The 20,692-nt window shown below is 45.0% G+C and overlaps 1 protein-coding gene across 1 annotated transcript in view; it reads right to left on the bottom strand.

Annotated features, from left to right (window-relative positions):
* Nucleotides 1-20,692, bottom strand: part of f8 (coagulation factor VIII, procoagulant component) — a 103,521-nt gene that overhangs the window by 10,157 nt on the left and 72,672 nt on the right. The window contains exons 19-24 of the mRNA XM_068047649.1: nucleotides 20,279-20,350; nucleotides 10,636-10,721; nucleotides 9,833-9,988; nucleotides 6,285-6,429; nucleotides 1,404-1,549; nucleotides 980-1,162 (exon numbers count right to left, since the gene is read on the bottom strand). Of these exons, the coding sequence (XP_067903750.1) occupies nucleotides 980-1,162; nucleotides 1,404-1,549; nucleotides 6,285-6,429; nucleotides 9,833-9,988; nucleotides 10,636-10,721; nucleotides 20,279-20,350 (788 nt within the window). The remainder of the gene's footprint in view (nucleotides 1-979; nucleotides 1,163-1,403; nucleotides 1,550-6,284; nucleotides 6,430-9,832; nucleotides 9,989-10,635; nucleotides 10,722-20,278; nucleotides 20,351-20,692) is intronic.

Here is a 20,692-nt window from a genome sequence, read left to right as displayed (position 1 = left end):
TACTATGACCTACCAAAAATGGCACTAGAAGTGTGCGGACACTGTTTTGGATGCAAAATGGCACCTGTAGCGCTAAATATATGGGTGCTACAGAGCTGAAATTTGTGGCCCTAATCTCATTTTGACAGAATTCTTGCCACAAGTTAGAGAAGTTAGGCAAGATTTAAAATTAGTTGACATTAGTCGAACAAGTGTTTTAAGTAATGATACAGCATAGTTCTCTAGGGACAGTAGCTATTTAAATACTAACAGCAAATATATTGTTAAGTATTAATAATTCTCAAGAAGGAACTAGTTTTAGTTCGGGATGGGCAGGAGATCACATATATCCTTTTTTGTCTGGAATGGTGTTTGGCATAAGCAGATCCAAAAGGCAGCAGATAAATGTATTGGCAGTGATGCAACATTAGACAACCACAGGCTAAAAACGTTTGAAGAATGTAGTTGTCCAGATTAGAGGAATTCGTTTTGATAGGATGGTATCATGTACTGCGCAGCTGATATGTACCAGCCTGGCCTCAAAATGTTTCCACTCCTACTACTGTCCCTCACCTCAATGAAATGTACAGCAATACTGGTATTTAGTTAATAATAGAAACTCTATTTACATTTGATGCAAATTCAGGCAACTGCATGATTAAGGTGCCCCTGAATGATTGCCATTGAAGTAGATGCTGCCATTTTAGGAATGTCAGTTTGCTTCTGTGCATTGACGTCAAGTTGGACTCACTCCCATGTCTTCGCTGTTTGGTGGGAGGGGGGAGAAATGAGAATGAAGAGGGACGAGGCTCTCTTGGGTTTAGGAGAGGGTTGCGTATATGAGGAAAGCTCCATACTTACAATACAGAAGGAATTCCTCAGAGCATGTGTCCAGTTTTTAATAATAAACAAAAACCTTGACTGACAATTCTACCCGCATCCTAGAAGTTGTTACTATCTCGGTTTGAAGTCTCTTATTACAAATTATTGCAGAACCTACCTTTTTCTTCAGGTTTTGCCTATCTTTAATTTCTATCCAGTTGCTACGATTATCACTGTATGAAATAATATACTCCTTCACGAACATAGACCGCCCCAAGTAGCTGGCACCCTGTGTTATAATTCCTGTTATCTTTTTCCTGTGTAGGAAGTTGATCTGGAACCATTCATGTGGGTTGTTCCTCTGTGAGTAAAAAGGTTTGTCGTACTTTAATTTCACAAAATGTTCCTTTTTTGCTTATATACAACAAATGAAATAGTATACTCGCAATTCAAATAATACAGAAACATTTAAAAGGTTGAATGCAGACAGATAGAAATGATCCCTCTGTGATATAAACTGCTGGAATAATTTCATAAGACATCAGCGTGTAACTCACTCTTGAGTATCCAATATTCTTTAGTTTATTTCTTTTCTTTGTTACCTTTGGTACCCATGCATTAGTGAACCCTTCTTTGTTGAGGCGAGCCAATGATGGAGTCCAGGCACTCATGCTAACCCAGAATGAAGAGGCACTGAGTTGATGGTCTGCAATTAATCTATTCTCCATCCCTAGTGGCAAAGAACAACCTGGGAAACATAAGGAAAGAGAGACTGAGGCTTTTTAAGCAAAATAAGATGTCTTTTCTGCCTGGAAATTGTGGTACAAGATTTCTTTGAACATTCACGTTCTTCCTTGTTGTTCTTCCTGTTTTGAAAGCCTAGGCTTTAGCTGTGAACCAGGTAATTGTATGGACAACAAGGAGACATTTAAACATTTAAAAGAGATTTTACTCAGTTGTTCATTTGAAGACCAAATATAATGTTATTTTTGCTTTGTAGGGGCAGAAAACACTGGTAGGAGTGGTTTATAGACACTGTAATAGTAGTTGTAGTGTTGGTGGAGTGTAAATCAGGAAATTAGAGGTGAATGTAATGAAGGGAATACAGTAATCATGGGGGACTTTTATCTTCATATAGACTTGGCAAACCAAATTTACAGTAATAGTGTGGAGGAAGAGTTCATGGAATGTATACAAGATAGTTTTCTAGATCAGTATGTCGAAGAAGCAACTCGGGAATAGGCTATTTTAGATCTAGTTTTGAGCAATGTGACATGTTTAATTAATAACCTTGTAGTAAATGAGCTTCTGGAGAAGAGGGATCATAATATGATAAAATTTTATATTGAGTTTGAGACTGATTTAGTTAAGTATGAAACTAAGGTCTTAAATCTGAACAAAAAAAACGATGTAGCTACGAGGAGGAGGTTGGTTATGGTAGACTGGGAAACTGGATTAAAAGATATCACGTTAGATAAGCAATGGCAATCACAGAAATAATTCAATAATTCGCAACAAATATACATTCCCTTAAGGGATAAAAACCCCACAAGAAAAGTGGTCCAATTATGGTTAAAAAGAAGAGAAAGATAATAAGATAATATTAGTTTAAAAGAAGAGGCATATAATGTTGCCAAAAAAAGTAGGAGGACTGAGGATTGGGAAGATGTTAGAATTTAGCAAAAGGTGACCAATAAATTAATAAGGAGAGAAAATAGAATTTGAATAAACTAACAAGAGGTATAAAAACAGATTGTAAAAGCCTCTGTCGTTATGTGAAAGGAAGAGATTAGCAAAGGTAAACATGAGATCCTTGCAGGCAGAGACAGGAGAAATGAAAATGGGGAATAAGAAAATATCAGTGATATTAAATGAATACTTTGTATCTGTCTTCATGGTAGAAGGCACAAAATAAATCCGGAAATAGTGGGGAACTGAGGGTCTACTGAGAATGAGGAACTTAAAGAACTTAGAATTAATAAAGAAATAGTACTGAAGAAATTAATGGGAATAAAAGCTCACAGATCCCCTGAACCTGACAGCCTACATCCTAGCATTTTAAAAGAAGTGATTACAGAGATTGTGGATCCCTTGATTTTGATCTGACCAAATTTTTTCGATTTTAGTATGGTCCCCACGGATTGGAAGGTAGCAAATGCAACCCTGCTATTCAAGAAAGGAGGCAGAGAGAAAACAGGGAAATATAGGCCAGTTAACCTGACAGTAATAGGGAAAATGTTAGAATCTATTATTGGGAACGTGGTAACAGGGCACTTAGAAAATCATAATATGATTTGTTAGTGTGTGAAGTATTGTGAACACAATTCAAATCCTACATCCCGATAGTAGACTAACAACCTCCCATTGTTATGTTATCAAATAATGGCTTATGGTTCTGTCACTAGTGAGGACAGTGGAACTATCTTCATATTATTTACTAACCCTGACCCTGGTCTGAGTTCAGCACTAGCTGTGCCTTCATCCTGTTGATGCCATTTTAGCAAATCCCTAAGGTGGATGCAGTTGACCTCTGTGGAATGTGTAAGGGCAGCACAGGACAGACAGAGGTGCAGATACATGGCAGTCAACCTTCTGGGAAGAAGATGACACCAACAAACAAATGAAGGTAGAATTTAAGCGAATAAGGTCAATGGAGGCTGCTGCCAAAGCTGTTATCTAGCTTTACAAGTGATATGGATTGACTTATCTTCTTTTGCTTCCTCTGATAACTTAATTGATATGATCAGTTGGAAAACTATTGGGAATTTATCTGTGCCCATGTTACTGCACCAACAAGTTACATCATTAGGCCCATTCTATGAATTTATTTCAAAAAGTGCGACTAGCTCTAAGAAGAAAAGCAGCAACAGCTGGCATAAAGGATGAAGTGAGGCTTGGGCAGACTCTGTAGGAGAGGAGGCAGGTTAGTGAGCGCTGTCAATTGAGAGAAGGTGAGCAATTGAGAGAAGGTGAGAAGTCTGCTTGAAGGCAGCAACGTCAGGGAGAGAAGACTGGGGAGTGATAGGTAAAGCACAGAATCGGTGTGAGGGAAAATAGGAACAAGAAGAGACACGGGGCAAGATTTTTAGACCCTGATGGAGGTAGGTATGGAGGCAAGCAGGTGCAAAAGTTAGCACCACTGGCCAGCATGCTGTTTTCACGTCACTGTTCCTGCTGCCAGCACTTTTCCTCAGGATGAGGAAGACAGGCCCCAGAAACCTACCCGATTTGGGAATGATGCCAATTAATCCTGTTAATGAGTTCATTGTCTGTTCGTTAAGGGCCAGTTTGGGATTTTGGTGGGGCACGGGTTGCATGCTGGGTCAGGGACAGACCAGGTGCAGGGAGGTGGCAACACAACGGGGATCCAATTATGGCCGCACCATGAGATTTGGCAGGCCCATAATAGGGAGCATGGCTGAGAGGGGCACTCAGCCATTGGCACACAGGTGCCATCAGATGTGTAGAAATTGTAGGGAGAGTGCTCTGTAGGCAAGTACAAACATGTAAAAAAGTGGGTAAGCAAACTGAACAAACTAAGATGAAATAAAATAAACACAAAAAAAAGAAAAAAGAAAAAATAACTAAAAATAAAAGTAAAATGGGGGGCCCGTCATGCTCTGTAATTATTGAACTCAATGTTCAGTCCGGCAGGCTGTAGCGTGCCTAATTGGTAAATGAGATGCTGTTCCTCGAGCTTGCGTTGATGTTCACTGGAACACTGTAGCAATCCCAGGACAGAGATGCGAGCATGAGAGCAGGGGGGTGTGTTGAAATGGCCAGCAACCGGAAGTTCAGGGTCATGCTTTCGGACTGAGCGGAGGCGTTCTGCAAAGCGGTCACCCAGTCTGCGTTTTATTTTATCTTAGTTTGTTCAGTTTGCTTATCCACTGTTTTTTTCATGTTTGTACTTGCGGCTGTTCAATTTTCAGTCCGTTAACACTCTATCTGTACTAATACTTTGTCTTTCAACACACCATGAACATATTGTTTGCCTTTGCTCCAGGACCTTCTGGTCAGCTATTCTGTGACCTTGTCCTATCTACACCTTCTCCTTTGTTATCTCTTGCCCCACCCCGCTTTACTTGCTTAAAACCTTTCACATTTCTAATATTTGCCAGTTCTGAAGATGGGTCACTGACCCGAAACGTTAACTCTGCTTCTCTCTCCACAGATGCTGGCAGACCTGCTGAGTATTTCCAGCATTTCTTGTTTTTATTACAGAATATAAGAGCTGGGCGGTTGTGCTGGAACCATGTGCGCAGTTCTGGTCACTGCACTATAGGAAAGACGTGATTTCACTAGAGTGGGTACAGAGGAGATTTATAAGGATGTTGCCTGGACTGGAGAATTTTAGTGATGAGGAAAGATATAGGCCAAGGTTGTTTTCTTTGGAACAGAGGAAGCTGTGGGGAAACCTAATTGAATTGTATAAAATTGTAAGGAGTCTTGATAGAATGGTTAGGAAGGCCCTATTCCCCTTGGTTGAGGGATCCATAGCCCAGGGCATAAATTTAGGGCAAGAGGTTGGAGGTTTAGAGGGGATTTGAGGGGAAATGTTTTCACCTAGAGGGTGGTGGGGATCTGGAACTCACAACCTGAAAGGGTGGTAGAGGTGGAAACCCTTATAACATTTAAAACATACTTGGATATGAAGTAATGTAACCTACAAGGCTATGGACCAAGAGCTGGAAAGTGAAATTAGACTGGATAGCTACTTGTCGGCCAGCACGGTCACAATAGGCCGAATGGCCTCCTTCCGTGCTGTAAATTTCTATGATTCCATGATTCTAGGGCCAGTCAGGTAGGGAAGTTACCCCAAGTCTCTCCTAAATGCTGTTTTTAATGTGGCAAAAAGAGGCATGTGGGTGCAGTTCAGGGTAACTTGATCACCAGTCCTTATCAGCACTTCCTCTCTCTTCACATTTATAAGTATGTAACAACATGCCAAACACTTGTTTTCATACTCTCTGCCTTCATTTTGTTTCATTTTTCTTGGCTGGTTTTGGTTTTACTCTCTTTTCTATTTTTGTTTTGTTTTCTGACAGCAGCTGTTCATCATTCTGCCATTCACATCTCCACTAGACACATCTTTTGTTCCTTTATCTGTGCCATTACCACTCCCTTTGGCCTTGCACCACCAATCCCTTTGTCATTTAATCTTTCCTGTCTTCCATCCTATTACAGACCTTCCCTTTTGTCCTTTTTGCCTCCCCCTCCCCCACATTTCACTTGCTAAAAACCTGTTATATTTCTAACTTTTCCCAGTTCTGATGAAAGGTCATCGGCCTGAAACTTTAACTCTGTTTCTGCCTCCACAGATGCTGTCAGACATGCTGGGTATTTACAGCATTTTCTGTTTTCATTTCAGATTTCCAGCATCTGCAATATTTTGCTTGTGTATTTGTATTCTCTTTTTACTTTCAATTCTGACCATTCTGAGATGAGCTTTCAAAATCATTGGGATATGTCTCTGAACTTACTCTGCAGATCACAGCCCAACAACTCCATTCTTAGTGCCGAGTATCCTGTGCTTGGCCTCGGGTACACTCTGACGTACCGGGCTATGATTGGTGGATTGAAGTAGTTCCTCACCTGTCCTACTCCATCAGTGTTTCCTGTAAATATCTGGAATTAAAACATGGAAATGTGAAGCCTTGCAAGGAAAGATGCATATAGGGTTCCTGCCAATGATTAAAGAGAACTGTTCATGAAGATTAAAAATAGTGTTAGATCAAGTCCACCATTGAATTGCACTAAATGTTTAGATCACAATGTTTCAAAATGATCTGAAATGGATATATTGTTTACAATTCCACTCAATGTTTGTTGTAACAACTTGGAAGAATTGATTTCTATTTTCCTTCTTTTTTTTATTCGTTCAGTGGATGTGGGCATCACTGGCTAGGCCAGCATTTATTGCCCATCCCTAATTGTCCTTGAGAAGGTGGTGGTGAGCTGCCTTCTTCAACCGCTGCAGTTGTTGGTGTATAGTTACACCCACAGTGCTGTTAGAAAGGGAGTTCCAGGATTTTGACTCAGTGACAATGAAGGAACGGTGATATAGTTCTAAGTCAGGATGGTGTGTGACTTGGAGGGGAACTTGCAGGTGGTGGTGTTCCCAGGCATCTGCTGCCTATGTCCTTCTAGGTGGTAGAGGTCATGGATTTTGAAGGTGCTGTTGAAGGAGCCTTGGTGAGTTGCTGCAGTGTATCTTTCACATGATACGCACTGCTGCAACTGTGCATCGGCAGGAAAGGGAGTCAATGTTGAAGGTGGTGGATAGGGAGCGAATCAAGTGGACTGTGTTCTCCTGGATGGTGTCGAGCTTCTAGTGTGTTGTTTGAGCTGCACCTATCCAGGCAAGTGGAGAGTATTCCATCACACTTCTGACATGTGCTTTGTACATGGTGGACAGGCATTGGGAAGTCAGGAGGTGAGTTACTTGCCACAGAAATCCCAACCTCTAACCTGTTCTTGTAGCAAGAGTATTTATGTGGCTGGTCCAGTTCAGTTTCTGGTCAATGGTAACCCCCTGAATGTCGACAGTGGGGATTCAGCGATGGTAATGCCATTGAACATTAAGGGGTGATGGTTAGATTCTCTCTTGTTTGAGTTGGTCATTGCCTGGCACACGTGTGGTGCGAATGTTACTTTCCAATTATCGGATGTTGTCCAGGTCTTGCTGCATCTGGACACAGGCTGCTTCATTATCTGAGGAGACGCGAATGGTGCTGAACATTGTGCAATCATCAGCGAACATCCCCACTTCTGACCTTGGGATGGAGGGAAGGTCATTGATGAAGCAACTGAATATGGTTGGGCCTAGGACACTACCCTGAGGAACTCCTGCAGTGATGTCCTGGAGCTGAGATGATTGAACTCCAACTTGCCACTTCTGGTTGAAGATTGTTGCAAATGCTTCAGCCTTGTCTTTTGCACTGATGTGATGGGCTCCCCTATCATTGAGGATGGGGATATTTGTGAAGCCTCCTCCTCCTGCTAGTTGTTTAATTCTCCACCACCATTCACGACTGGATGTGGCAGGACTGACTCTATGACTGCATAGCTTAGATCTGATCCGTTGGTTGTGGGATCGCTTAGAACTGTCTATCATATACTTCTGCTGTTTGGCAGGCAAGTAGTCCTATGTTGTAGCTTCACCAGGCTGACACCTTATTTTGAGGTATGCCTGGTGCTGCTCCTGGCATTCCTTCCTGCACTGTTCATTGAACGAGGTTTGGTCCCCGAGCTTGATGGTAACGGTAGAGTGGGGAATCTGCTGGGCCATGAGGTTACAGATTGTGGTTGAGTACAATTCTGCTGCTACTGATGGTCCACAGTGCCTCATGGATGCCCAGTTTTGATTTGCTAGATCTAGCACGGTGATAGTGCCACACAACACGATGTTGGATATCCTCATTGTGAAGACGGGACTTTGTCTCCCCAAGGACTGTGCAGTGGTCACTCCTACTAATACTGTCATGGACAAATGCATCTGCGGCAGATAGATTGGTGAGGACGAGGTCAAGTAGGTTTTTCCCACCTGCCACAGACCCAATTTAGCTATGTCCTTCAGGACTCAGCCAGCTCAGCCAGTAGTGGTGCCATTGAGCCACTCTTAGTGATGGACTTTGAAGTCCCCTACCCAGAGCACATTCTGTGCCCTTGCTACCCTTGGTGCTTCTTCCAAGTGGTGTTGCCTCTGGTGATGGTGGTGTTAGGGACATTGTCTGTAAGGTATGATTCCGTGAGTTTGACTATGTCAGACTAGTCTGTGGGACAGCTCTCCCAATTTTGGCACAAGCCCCCTGATGTTAGTAAGGAGAACTTTGCAGGGTCGACAGGGCTGTGTTTGCCATTGTCGTTTCCAGTGCCTAGGTGCCAGGTGGTCTGTCCGGTTTCATTCCCTTTCTTACACTTCATAGCAGTTTATTACAACTGAGCAGCTTGCTCGGCCATTTCAGAGGACATTTAAGAGTCAATCACATTGCTGTGGGTCTGGAATCACATGTAGGCCAGACCAGGTCAGGCTGGCAGATTTCATTCCCTAAAGGACATTAGTGAACCAGATTTTTTTTTTGACAACAATCAACAGTGGTTTCATGGTCACCATTAGATTAGCTTTTAATTCGAGATTTTTTTAAATTAATCAATTTCAAATTTCATCATCTGCTGTGGTGGGATTCAAACCCATGTCCCCAGAGCATTAACCTAGGCATCCGGATTACTCGTCCTGTGATATTACTATTGCACCACACCTCCCCTCTTCTTATCAGGTGTTATCATTACTGAAAGGAGTTTAATTACAACTATGTTTGAAGTGAAGAAATCTCTTGGTCAGTGTTCTTTGAGTGATTATCAAACATCACCAGCCCTTTAACTTGTAATGAGTTCTTTATGTCATGTGCAACATAAATGAAAGGTGTGGAGTCCAGTTTGCTGAAGATCTCTAACAGGTTTATTAACAGCTAAACTAGTATGCACAATACAGAGCAAGCTATTTACAGAACCTTCCTCTAGGTGTTACAGTTGCAGAGTGACTCTGGCTTATAATCACATGACTGCATCCTGGGACTTAGCTCATTCACATACTGAAATCTTAAAGGGACATCACTCTTTAGGCGATCACACAACATAACCTATTTTTTGCATTCTTTACCAAAGGACAGTGGGAAGGTTAGATTACTCACCTTTCATATGGTCCTCATTGTTTGATTGGAGTTTATCCTGAAGACACCTTCTTTCTCACAGGAAAAAGTCAGACAGACAGTATCTCACATCATAGTTTTTCATTTCCAATGCAGTCAATGGGCATGAAAATTGGGATAACAAGAGGCTGGATCGATTTCGCCCATATTACACTATCACCCAAATTACCCCTCGTGAACCCACTTTCTGTAATAAGGTGACGGGGAATAATTTCAGCACTATAATTACTCGGGAAAGGTGAAATTCTGACCCTATCTGACGCAATCCTGAGCATGACACCAATTCATTCTGCTTTTGTTGTTGGAAAAAAGTTACTTACTTTTATGTCTAAGGTGGTATTGCTTTTGTACTTTTTCCAGGCATAGGTGTCCAGGCTGTAGGAAATATAGAAGTGATACACATAGAGGTGCCTAAAATAGTGGCGAGCTCCCTGTGTAATTATTCCATGAACTAACATTGGTGTCTTTAAATCAACCTAGAAGCACATCACCAAGCCAATGATTAGAATTCAATAAATAAATAGAAAAGCTACATTTTGTTAAAATATTTGAAATCCTGAGATACTATAAAGCAGCAGTCAGCGCTTGTCATACATTACAAATGGAAGGGATGCAAGCATGGCTATAGGCAGAGGGGTGTTCAGGTTTAAAATTGGACCACTCCCTCTTTTGCAAGAACGTGCCTTAGATCACTCTTTAAAACACAGAAGCAACGTATGTTCTTCCAGACGTTAGTCAGCTCCACAGTTCCAATTGTGAAAAGCGATTATTTGGACTTGTGCTTCTAAATGTTCACACTGTGGATGCTTCAGTGAATAGTTACAAAGTTATTGTTAAGACTAGCGACTCAAAATTGACGCTTAGACTTTGTGCTTGAGTTTTTGTCCGCTAGACTTTTTCTTTTCATTTGCTTTATTTGAATTGTTATAAAAGTAGAAGTAATAATGTTTCTATTTGAACCTATTGTTCCCTTTAATTCAGGTGTAGCCTCTACTTGCATTAACAATCTGGTAATCTGAAACCATCTGCCCTTGATAACAAATTGCTGGGGCAGGCTTATCATGTGTCTAAATATAGCTTACTGTGAAATAAATTCAATACAATCTCCTATTGGCAATTGTACCTGAATCCACGGTCGGCTTCCTTTTCCTCGCCATGCGTTGGTGCGTCCAGACTTGTGTAACCTTGCCAATTGAGGACCCCATTTCCCTACAAAATCCAGAAAGAGAGAACCTCAGGTACCAGTGACAGCTTATTATGATACCCAACATGCCAGTTGAATAAAGAGCATGAAGTGGAGTTAGATATTAAGCTGCCTCTTAAACTAGGTAGAATTAACACAGAACTCAATTTTGTAAATTAAAATGTAAACAAAAATCAGGAAACATAATTAAGCGAGCAAGGACTTTACTGTGAGTCTCCACCCAAGAATGTTCAGTAGAATTATAAATGTAATTGCATTTTTAGTGAAATCAAATTATTTCCAAGTATCCTAGTTATGAGTTGAATGTGTTCGATTTTCACATTTGTCAATAGACATACTTATATGCTTATTTACTATACAGACGCTACCTATAAACACCTAAAAGTAACATCCTCAGGCTGGATTTTAAAGGCCCTCCGCTGCTGGGAACGGTGGTGGGGGGCACAATGAGGTTTGGGACAGCAGAGGCCCGCCACGGACCCCGACCCTGATGCCAGCAGGGCCCGTACCGATCTTGGCGGAGGCGACAAGACCTCATTGCGACTGCCCTGCCGTTCGACGATGGGACCTGCATTACAATATGTTAATTGCTATTTACCAAGCAGGCCGCAGCAATCCAGGAAGCAGGTTTCGATCTTTATTCAGAAGTGCGGCACTCACGTGCTGTCATGTTTATGTCTGTGAAAAGCTGGCAGAAACAAAGCATCAATCCTCGGAGCAGGCGAAGGGAAGTGGGTGGGGGTCTCCTATGGCCGAGACCTAACTCTGCGTGAAATCAGGGATGGACCCCATGCCTTTTTACTGTAAAGGAGTTCAGTCTGTGCACGCGAGCATTTGGCGGGGGGGTGGGGGCAGGAGTGAAGGGGACAGACCCTGCACTTGGCCAATGTTGTTTGGGGGAGGGTGGAGCAATAGCACTCCATGACCGATGGGGTATGGGCCAAAAATGGTCTTGGGTCAAAGGTCATGTGGCCAATGGTTGCATCCTTGCAATGTCAGTAACATGACCGTGTTCATGCTGTCCCGCTGACATGCCAAGCTTGTATGGGCGATGTCATACCATACCATATAGGTGATGCTGGCACGCAGTTGAAGCACCAATGTAAATCACTGTCTGCCCTGATAGTTGCCATTGATCCACTGAAGGCACCGAGTTCACTTGCAGCTTTCAGATGGGGCTGGTCTATCCTGTATCTCTTGATCCAAGTGCCGTGAGGAGCCATATCAGTCCGAGGCTGAACAAGCAGGCAGGCACAGCCCACGTGGAAGCTCATGGAAGTGAGCAGCAGCAGCCACCAAGGCGCTTTGACACCAGAGAAGACAGGGAGTCTGCAGGCCCCGTATGACATACCTGCACATATCGGATCGCCAGTGTTAGAGGCGGCTGCGGATGTCCAGAGAGGCGTTTACGCCTCTCTGTGCACTGCTGAGTGATGAGCTGCAGATGATGGGGTTTGATAGAAACCCTATGCCTGTAGCCCTCAAAGTCACCGTGGCTCTTACCTTCTGTGCCTCCGCATCATTCCGGGAATCCACCGACGACCTGTGTGGTGTTTGAGTCACCGGTGCACTGCTGTATTAGGGAGGTTAGCGATGCCTTGTAAAGGAGGGTTGATGGATATGTGTGCTTCGACAACACCCTGAGGGTCAGTCCCAAAGGGCTGCCTGATTTGGGGCCGTTGCGGGAGTCCCACAGGTACATGGGTTCACTGACTGCACACATGTGGCCAACAGGGGCACTAAACTAGAAGGTGGGTGTCAGTCAGTGTGTCAGATGGACTCAGCCTGTCATGACGGTGCCATGCTCTGGGGTTCACATGAGGGATTGACTCTTTCACACACGCAGGCACCCATGTGGCAACAATCCTCCCTGCCTGGCCTCCCTGTGTTTGACATGGCAGTGGCACCCATGTGCCGCTCAGTGTGGGCTAACCCAGATCAGATGGGGCCCCAAACAAAGTGCCACTTACCTTTGCCGTGCGAATGCGATCGTTCATTCTCTTGTAGCACTGGTTCCAGTCCCATGGGTGACCCCCATGGCAGCTTATCTCCTCTGCAATCTCCACCCAGGTTTGCTTGGTCAGGCAGGAGGGCCTCTTCTTGCCACCCCTGGGAAAAAGGTCCTCCCGCCTTTCCTGCACAGCCTGGAGGAGAATGAGCAGGGAGGCATTGCTGAACCACGGGGCCACCCTGGATTGCACCTCAGACATCTGGCTAAGCAGCAGGGATGTGGTTGTCGATGGCTGTCTTGATTCTGCAGTTTAAATCTTCAGATAGAATGCTGAAAATGCAGCATTGTAACTGATGCAGGGTTGGCTGCCCTTTAAATATGGCGCCAGCACCTGACCATTCGTCACCTGATGCCGTTTGCGACGCTGTTCGGCCCGCCCCCTCCTCGTGATTGGGGAGGGTGGCAGGCGCTGCTTAAATGCAAATGAGCTGCTGCGTTTGCAATCGTGGTGGCTCCACGACATGCGGCCCGTGCGTGCAGGCCACAAATTTTGGCGCCCGCCACCGATTCTGGTGGTGGCCTGCTAAAATCCAGCCCGAGCACCTTCAGTTTTTCCTCCCTTTTCTCTCTTCCTTTTCTGAAGGTAGTGAGACTGAGATAGTGGGCTGGATTTTATAAGCTCACTGCTGATCTCTGTGGCGAACTTCAAAAATGGTACAGCCCGTATGTCGTGGAGCCACTGCGATATTGAACACAGCGGCTCATTTAAATGGCCGGGGCAGACCGCACCCCCCCACCCCCCGATGATCTGGAGGAGGGGTGGGTGGTCGGTCCCTGCCAATGGCATCAGCCGCCTTTGTGCAGGCGCTGGTGCCATTTTTAAAGTGCTTTGAGCCCTACATTGTAATTTAAAGCAGTAACGATTCTGAAAATGAAATAAAGTGATCCTGACCCTCTCCCACCTCCCCCCCAATAAGTGTAGAAGTACTTACCTGCCCTCTCCCCCCGCCAAAACACTTAACATGTGCTCCTGACCTCCCCCCCACCACCAATAATTCATCAACTTTAAACTATACCCCTTCCCACCACCCCCTAGACTAAATAAATTTACTCTGTCGATGCTCCCTCCCTCCCGCACTGACAAACTTACCTGCTGCCCCTCTCCACCAGTGTTATGCCTTAGATCCACGGATGGGGATCCAAGGGCGTGGGAGTGCTGGCCTACGGCACCAATATGGCACTGGAATGGACGGCGGGAGCAGGTAAGTAATTAATTAATTCATTTAAATAAATTTACCTATGCAAATGTGGCTTTTGCCCCTCTCTGCCCTTTACACTATTACTATCCCTGTCTATATTTGGATAATTAAAATCCCCCATAATAAATACACTGCAATGCTTGCACCTCTCTGTAATTTCCTTGTATATCCTTTCCACTATTTGGTGGCTTATAGAATGCACCCAGCAAAGTAACAGCACCTCTCTTGTTTCTGAGCATTAACCTAATAGATTCTGTCCTTGACCCCTGTAGGACATCCTTTCTCTCCAGCACCGTAATGTTCTCCTTAATCAATGCAGCTACCCCTTCTCCTTTCCTTCCTCTCCCATCTTTCCTGAACACCTTGTATCTAGGAATATTTAGTACCTAGTCCTGCCCTTTTTTGAGCCAGGTCTCCGTTATCATCACAACATCATATTTCCATGTGGCTATCTGTGCCTGCAGCTCACCAACTTTATTTATCACACTCCGCCCATTCATATAGATACACAGTAAACCTAATTTAGACCTTATTACATCCCCTCTTACACTGAGGCTACCTAATGCCGCATAATTTCCTACTCTGGTGCTATCTGTCTCTCCTAATTCTCTGTACACCTTGCTTTACTTTGCTAACATTACCTCCTGGTTCCCACACCCCTGCCAAGTTAGTTTAAACCCTCCCCAAGAGCACCAGCAAATCATCCCACAAGGACATTAGTCCTGGCTCTGTTCAGGTGCAACCCGTCCAGCCTGTACTTGTCCCATCTCTCTCAGAACAGATCCCAATGTCCCAGGAATCTGAAGCTTTCCCTCCTGCACCATTTTTCCAGCTATGCATTCATCCGCTCTATCCTCCTATTTCTATATTCACTTGTGCCTGGTACTGGGAGTAATCCGGTCATTACTATCTTTGAGGTCTTGCTTGCTCGTTTTTTTCCGAGCTCCCTAACCTCAGCCTGCAGGACCTTATCCCTCTTTCTGCCTAAGTTGTTGGTACCAATATGGACCATGACTGCTGGCTGCTCTCCCTCCCCCTCAGACTGCTCTGCAGCTGCTCCGTGACATCCTTGAACCTGGCACTAGGGAGGCATCACACCATCCCTGGATTCACATCTGTGGCTGTAGAAACACCTGTCTGTTCCCCTAACCATCGTATCCCTTATCACTATTGCTTTCCCAATTTTCCTCCTGCCCCCTGTACAGCTGTGCCAGCTGTGGTGTCGTGGACTAGATTCTGGGTGCACACCCCAGAGGAACCATCACTCTCATCAGTATTCAGAATCAAATACTGTTTGGTGATTGAGATGCACTCAGCATGAAACTTGTAAGCTTGGTAAATGACGAGGAAGATAATAATAGACTGCCTGAGAATATAAACAGGCTGGTGGAATGGGTGGACGTGTGACTGATGAAAATCAGTATGGGGAAGTGCGAGATGATACATTATGATAGAAAGAATAAGAAGAGACATTACGTGCTAAATGATACAATTTTAAAGGGCAAGCAAGAAGAAAGACTGGGTGTGGCGTTGCTAGTGCACATATTTTTGAAGGTGGCATGACAGGTTAACAAATCAGTTAATAAAGCATATGGGATTCTGGGCTTTATAAATAAAGGCATTGAGTATGAAAATCAGGAAATTATGTTAAACCTATATAAAACATTGGTTTGTGCCAGTTGGAGTATTGCATCCAATTCTGGGCACCACATTTTAGGAAGAACATGGAAGGCTTTGGAAAGGGTATAAAAGAGATTTTTCTGGAACAGTTCCAGAGATGAGAGATTAACAGTTATGTGGATAGACTGGAGAAGCTGGGGTTGTTCTCCTTACAGCAGAGAAGGCTACGATGAGATATGAAAGAGATATTTAAAATCATAAAGGGTTCTGGAGTAAATAAAGTGAAACTGTTTTCAAGGCTGAAGGGTCAATAACCAGAGAGCACATATTTAAGGTGATTTGCAAAAGACCCAGAGGTGATAGAAGGAAAAATGTTTTTACACAATGGGTGGTATTTTATACTCTCCCCTGTGGCGAGTTTGAAGGCAAGGAGGGCATTTAATCTGGTGGGATGGTGGCGGGTGGCAGCCACTTCAACTTCCCCCATACACCCCGATTAAGTCCGTGGTGGGAAGGCCCATGGACGGCCTTCCTGCCTCACCGCCAATTGAGGCACTTAAGGGGCAATTAATGCCCTAATAAGGGCCTCTTCCCGCCACTGCTGGTATTAACCAAACGGCAGACGAGCCTGTTGCCACATGGGGAGCATGACATGCAAACCTGATCGGGGTTGCTTGTGGTGTTCCAGGGTGGGGGGGCTCCCTCATTCAAAGGCACCCAGTGCCTGATTGAGGGACCCGGCATCAGGAAGGGGGGTCTGCTGAAAGCCACACCCCTGCCTTTGCTGCCAACCCCCCTACACATCTGCGATCCCCAGTCTGCGAAACCCCTTCTGCCATCACTTACCTCTGGCCTGGGTCACTCGATGATCCTGGGCTTCTGGTGGGTGCCAATCCGGCAGCAACCACCACCTCCCTGGTGGCACTGCCAAGCAAAATAGCTGGTTGGCTGGCAGCTCTTGGCAGGCAGGACTTCCCATCTCCGGAGTCCTGATCCCGGGGAAGGCCCGCCAGTGACTTCTCAAGAGCCTGATTGGTTCATGATACGGCGGGCCTTCCCTAGAGGAGGCAACATGGGTATCTCGCTGGCTCACCAGTCGGTGGCCAAGATCCCCGTTGCCGCCATAAAATTCCCCCCATTGAGTGATTAGGATTTGGACTGCACCGTTTGATAGGGTGGTGGATACAGATTCAATAGTAGCCTTCAAAAGGAAATTGGATAAATACTTGAAGGAGAAAATATTTGGAGTGATGTGGGGCAAGAGTTGGGGAGTATGACTAAATGGATTGCTCTTTGGTAGAGCTGCCCAAACCTGATGGACGGAATGTCCTTCTCGTGTGCTGTGATTCTATGGTCAGAATCTGGGGTGGGGGTGGGAGTGGGCATAAAATCGTGTGGGATGGCAGGGGGTGACGTGCCTGTTGCCTATCCACCCCCGTTACTATTTTACCAGTGGCAGGGGAGGTGGCAGGTGGTTTGCCCACCTTTAGGCCAATTGAGGTCCTTAAATGACCAATTAATGGGCACTCAAGCGCTGTTTCTCACCACTGCTGGTATTTTACCAGCAGCGGATGGATACTTTGCCACCTGGGGAGACTGCCCAGTTAAACCCGTGCAGCTTCCTTGCGGGCTGAGGGAGACTGGAGGGTGTCCTCCTGATCGGGCACCCTGTGCCCCATGAAGGGCCCCTTTAGTGGCACAGGCCCCTGCTAGTACACTCTCCCATCTTCAAGATTGCGGCCAGCACCCCCCTCCCTCCCACCCCACCAACTGGGGCCTGTTTGATTGGCCCCGGCGAGCCCTGACACCACATACCTTCTTTTCCAGCCTCCATCGCTGGCTGGGCCTGCTGATTGGTTGGAAGCTCTTGGAGGCGGGACTTCCTGCCTCAGAGGTGTGCAAGTCCCACCGAGGCCATTTAAGGGCCTGGGCCACATAAAATCATAGCGTGGCTCCCAGGCCCCGCAGAGGTGAGCTCCCCCCCGACTTTTTGACCGGTGGGCGAAGAATCCAGCCAGTCATTGATTCTATTCTATGATTTTACCACGAGAGATATCACAGCCAAGCCTGATCTGCCGACACATGCTGTTTTCTAAGAGCAATAAATTCAAGCCCTGGCTGATTTTGTTCTCCATGCTACTGCTGCCTGGTGTCCTGCCCATGCAATCCGAACATATGAACTATAAAATGAACTTATGAAGTAAACACAAAATGGACACTTCTCTTATAAATAAAATAGAGTAAGAGGTCAGGTCCTTTCCTGCCAATACACAGAACTCCAAGAACTCTGAGCTAATTTTCATGTCTCGACAAGTCTTGGAGAAATCATTAAATTATAAACAACCTTTCAGGACACATCCCTGAGAAATCATTAACATGCAAATGACCTTTTCTGTGCTTAGGCTGCTTCTCTCTAACTAATTGGGTTAACAATACTGTTGCAGACTTTTTGACTCCAAACTCAAATCCAAAGAATGGATGTGAAAATGACTTACTTTATCAAGGTGAGATGAGGATGAATGACACTCTGGGCTGGATTTTACCCCAGGCGGACGGGAATTCGCCACGGACGCAAAAGTCGGTGGCGAACCCACTTCCGCCTAGCCTGGGGATCCATTCCATATTTTACGGGTCCCCAGGCTTTAATTGTCCTGAGGCGGGACTTCCATCCACTTGAGGGAGGAAGTCCCGCCTCAGTGAGCTGCCGGCCAATCAGTGGGCCGGCAGCTCTTAGTCCCAGCAGCACCACTGGGAGCGATGGCCACTGCTGGGACTGCAGCTCAGCTGCCGCCATGGAGCCTAGAGAGTGGGTAAGTAGGGGCATGCCTCACTGGGGGATCGGTCGTGCCTTGGTGAGGCTAGGGTGGTCATTTGGGGGGAGGGGCATCTTGGGTCCCAGGGGTGGGTTGGGAGGCAGCGGCAGCCCTCAATCCGGCACCCTTTGCCCTTCTGCCATGGCCCCCCCCCACCCCGGGGTGCGGAAAGGCTGGCAGCTTTCGCTGGGCGGCCTTTCACGCCCCCAGCATGTCTGTTTGCCACGGGTAAAATGCCACTTAAGGGCCTTGGTTGGCCTCGGGCGGGTGGGCCGTTTTCTCCCCCCGACCGACTGCTGTAAAGTTCACCGGAGGCGGGAGCGGGGCGGGTAGGCTTCCTGGAGCCTCCCGCTCAATCTGGCCCACTGGGGCGACGTAAAATTCAACCCTCAGACGCCATTGTGTAACAATACCCTTACCATCAGAAACCATTTATGAGGCCACTGATAGGAGAAACTCTGGTCACATGACAGAAACTATGCATCCATAAGACAAGTGGAATGTAATTTTAAAAATACCTACAAAGTCTGTTCGGAGAAAAACAAGGGAATGCTCTAACGAGAAGATGGAAATAAAGATGTTACGCTGATAAGGAGCTTTGATAAAGGTATATTCTGGACAGTCAAAGGAGATCCATCTATGTCATCGAAGAGAAGGGACCCTGCCTAAGATTACCAGCTTTGAACTATATGTAGGCAGTGACTGGAGTTTGGCCTTGAAAACCCTACCTGAGAAATCATACCAGGACTTCGTCATTGACCTGTGGCTGGAATATAAGAGCAGTCTGCAACAGCACATCCACCTTTCTGAACCTCCCAGGTCTTTCTTCATTGAACAAGGGAAAAGACTACTGGCCTGCACCATTTCAAGTCTTCACCCCGGGGAAAAGCAAGTTTTACAAAGAACTCTTTAAAAATTATCAGACCTAACGCATGTTATCTTTATAATCTCTATCTTTTCTTGAGTGTTGTGTATCTATAGGAGTGTGAGAGTGGGTGTTGCATATATTTCGGGTGTTGTACAATAAATATTTATCTTTCTTTTAAACTTATAAGAAAACCTGTCATTTGTCTGTTCTTGACAATTAAAGCACTCGAAGTTAAAAAAAACATCTTTAAAAAAAAATTGCTGTCTTTGGTCAGTCGAGAGGTGAGAAAAGGGGGAACCATCCCTATAATCTCTTACCTGTCTGAAACACTAGCTAGAAATTAACCCTCGGTCTACCTGCTTTATGTGACTATATACTACTGTGTACTTACTACATTTTGGAAAATTACCCCAAGAAAATCTCAAAAATGTGGCTGTTTATAATTGGTCAATTGGTTAGCCAGTGTCATGATGAAGTTTATGAATGCACAGCTATCCAACAAACACAAATCACAAGACTCATGCAACATTATACTCATTTGTTCCTCTTCAAGAAGATACTGAAATAATAGTTCAAGGAAAATGAGTCGGGTAGATATCAAGTTCTAGTGGATTTCTGGTGGGAAACGGGGAATCAGTTTTCCTGCCCACCGGCAGCATGAGGCCAATGTGATTTGAACTACCTGGCCTGATTACAATGTTGCTGGTCCACCTTACATCTGGAATGGCTTACCTGCTCAGGTCCAAGTTAAAATACCATTGGAGTTTGATTGACATCATCAGATACTGAAGAGCATATTTAAAGGAAGATCTCACTGGCTTCAGGCAAGTGTCCTTGCTACCTGCTCAGAAGAGCAGGTTAAAATCAGACAGGTGGCAACAAGATGGTTTTCTGGCAGGTAAATAACCCAGGCCATTTTAATTGTCCACCTGCCCAGTTTCTGCCAGGTAGGTAGGGTCAAACCCCCCCTCCACCACTTCCCTCCCGTCTCCATCAGTCCTGAAGGACTCAATTTTGTCCAAAATAAAAAAATTAAGTGAGTTTCACTGACCTATTTGTCCAGAAGCTGTGAGCTGTGAATCTGCTATTCTTCCAGTTGCAAGACCTAGGGGTACGCTGCAGTCTGAAATATGAAAAAACATCATGAGAGGTCACTGACCTGAAATGTTAACTCTGTTTCTCTCTCCACAGGTCTGACCTGCTGAGTATTTCCAGCATTTGCTGTTTTTATCATCAGATTTATTAGTCTGAGCACCGATGCATTATGGTGTTTCAGTGTCCAATTCATATCTTACTTGCTGATGAGAAGCCCTGTTATATTCACAATCTAATTTAAATTAATTTCTCTGGCTTATACCTGGTTAGGAAGATCAAGGGTCACTTCCTCCCTGGTTAGGGAGCTGACACTAATTTGGAGGAAAATAGCTACCTTGTAGATGATTATGAACAGTTTTTCATGTCAAAA

Source organism: Heterodontus francisci, chromosome 15, assembly GCF_036365525.1.
Source record: "Heterodontus francisci isolate sHetFra1 chromosome 15, sHetFra1.hap1, whole genome shotgun sequence".
Classification (NCBI taxonomy): domain Eukaryota; kingdom Metazoa; phylum Chordata; class Chondrichthyes; order Heterodontiformes; family Heterodontidae; genus Heterodontus; species Heterodontus francisci.
This window is presented reverse-complemented; position numbering and strand designations above follow the sequence as displayed.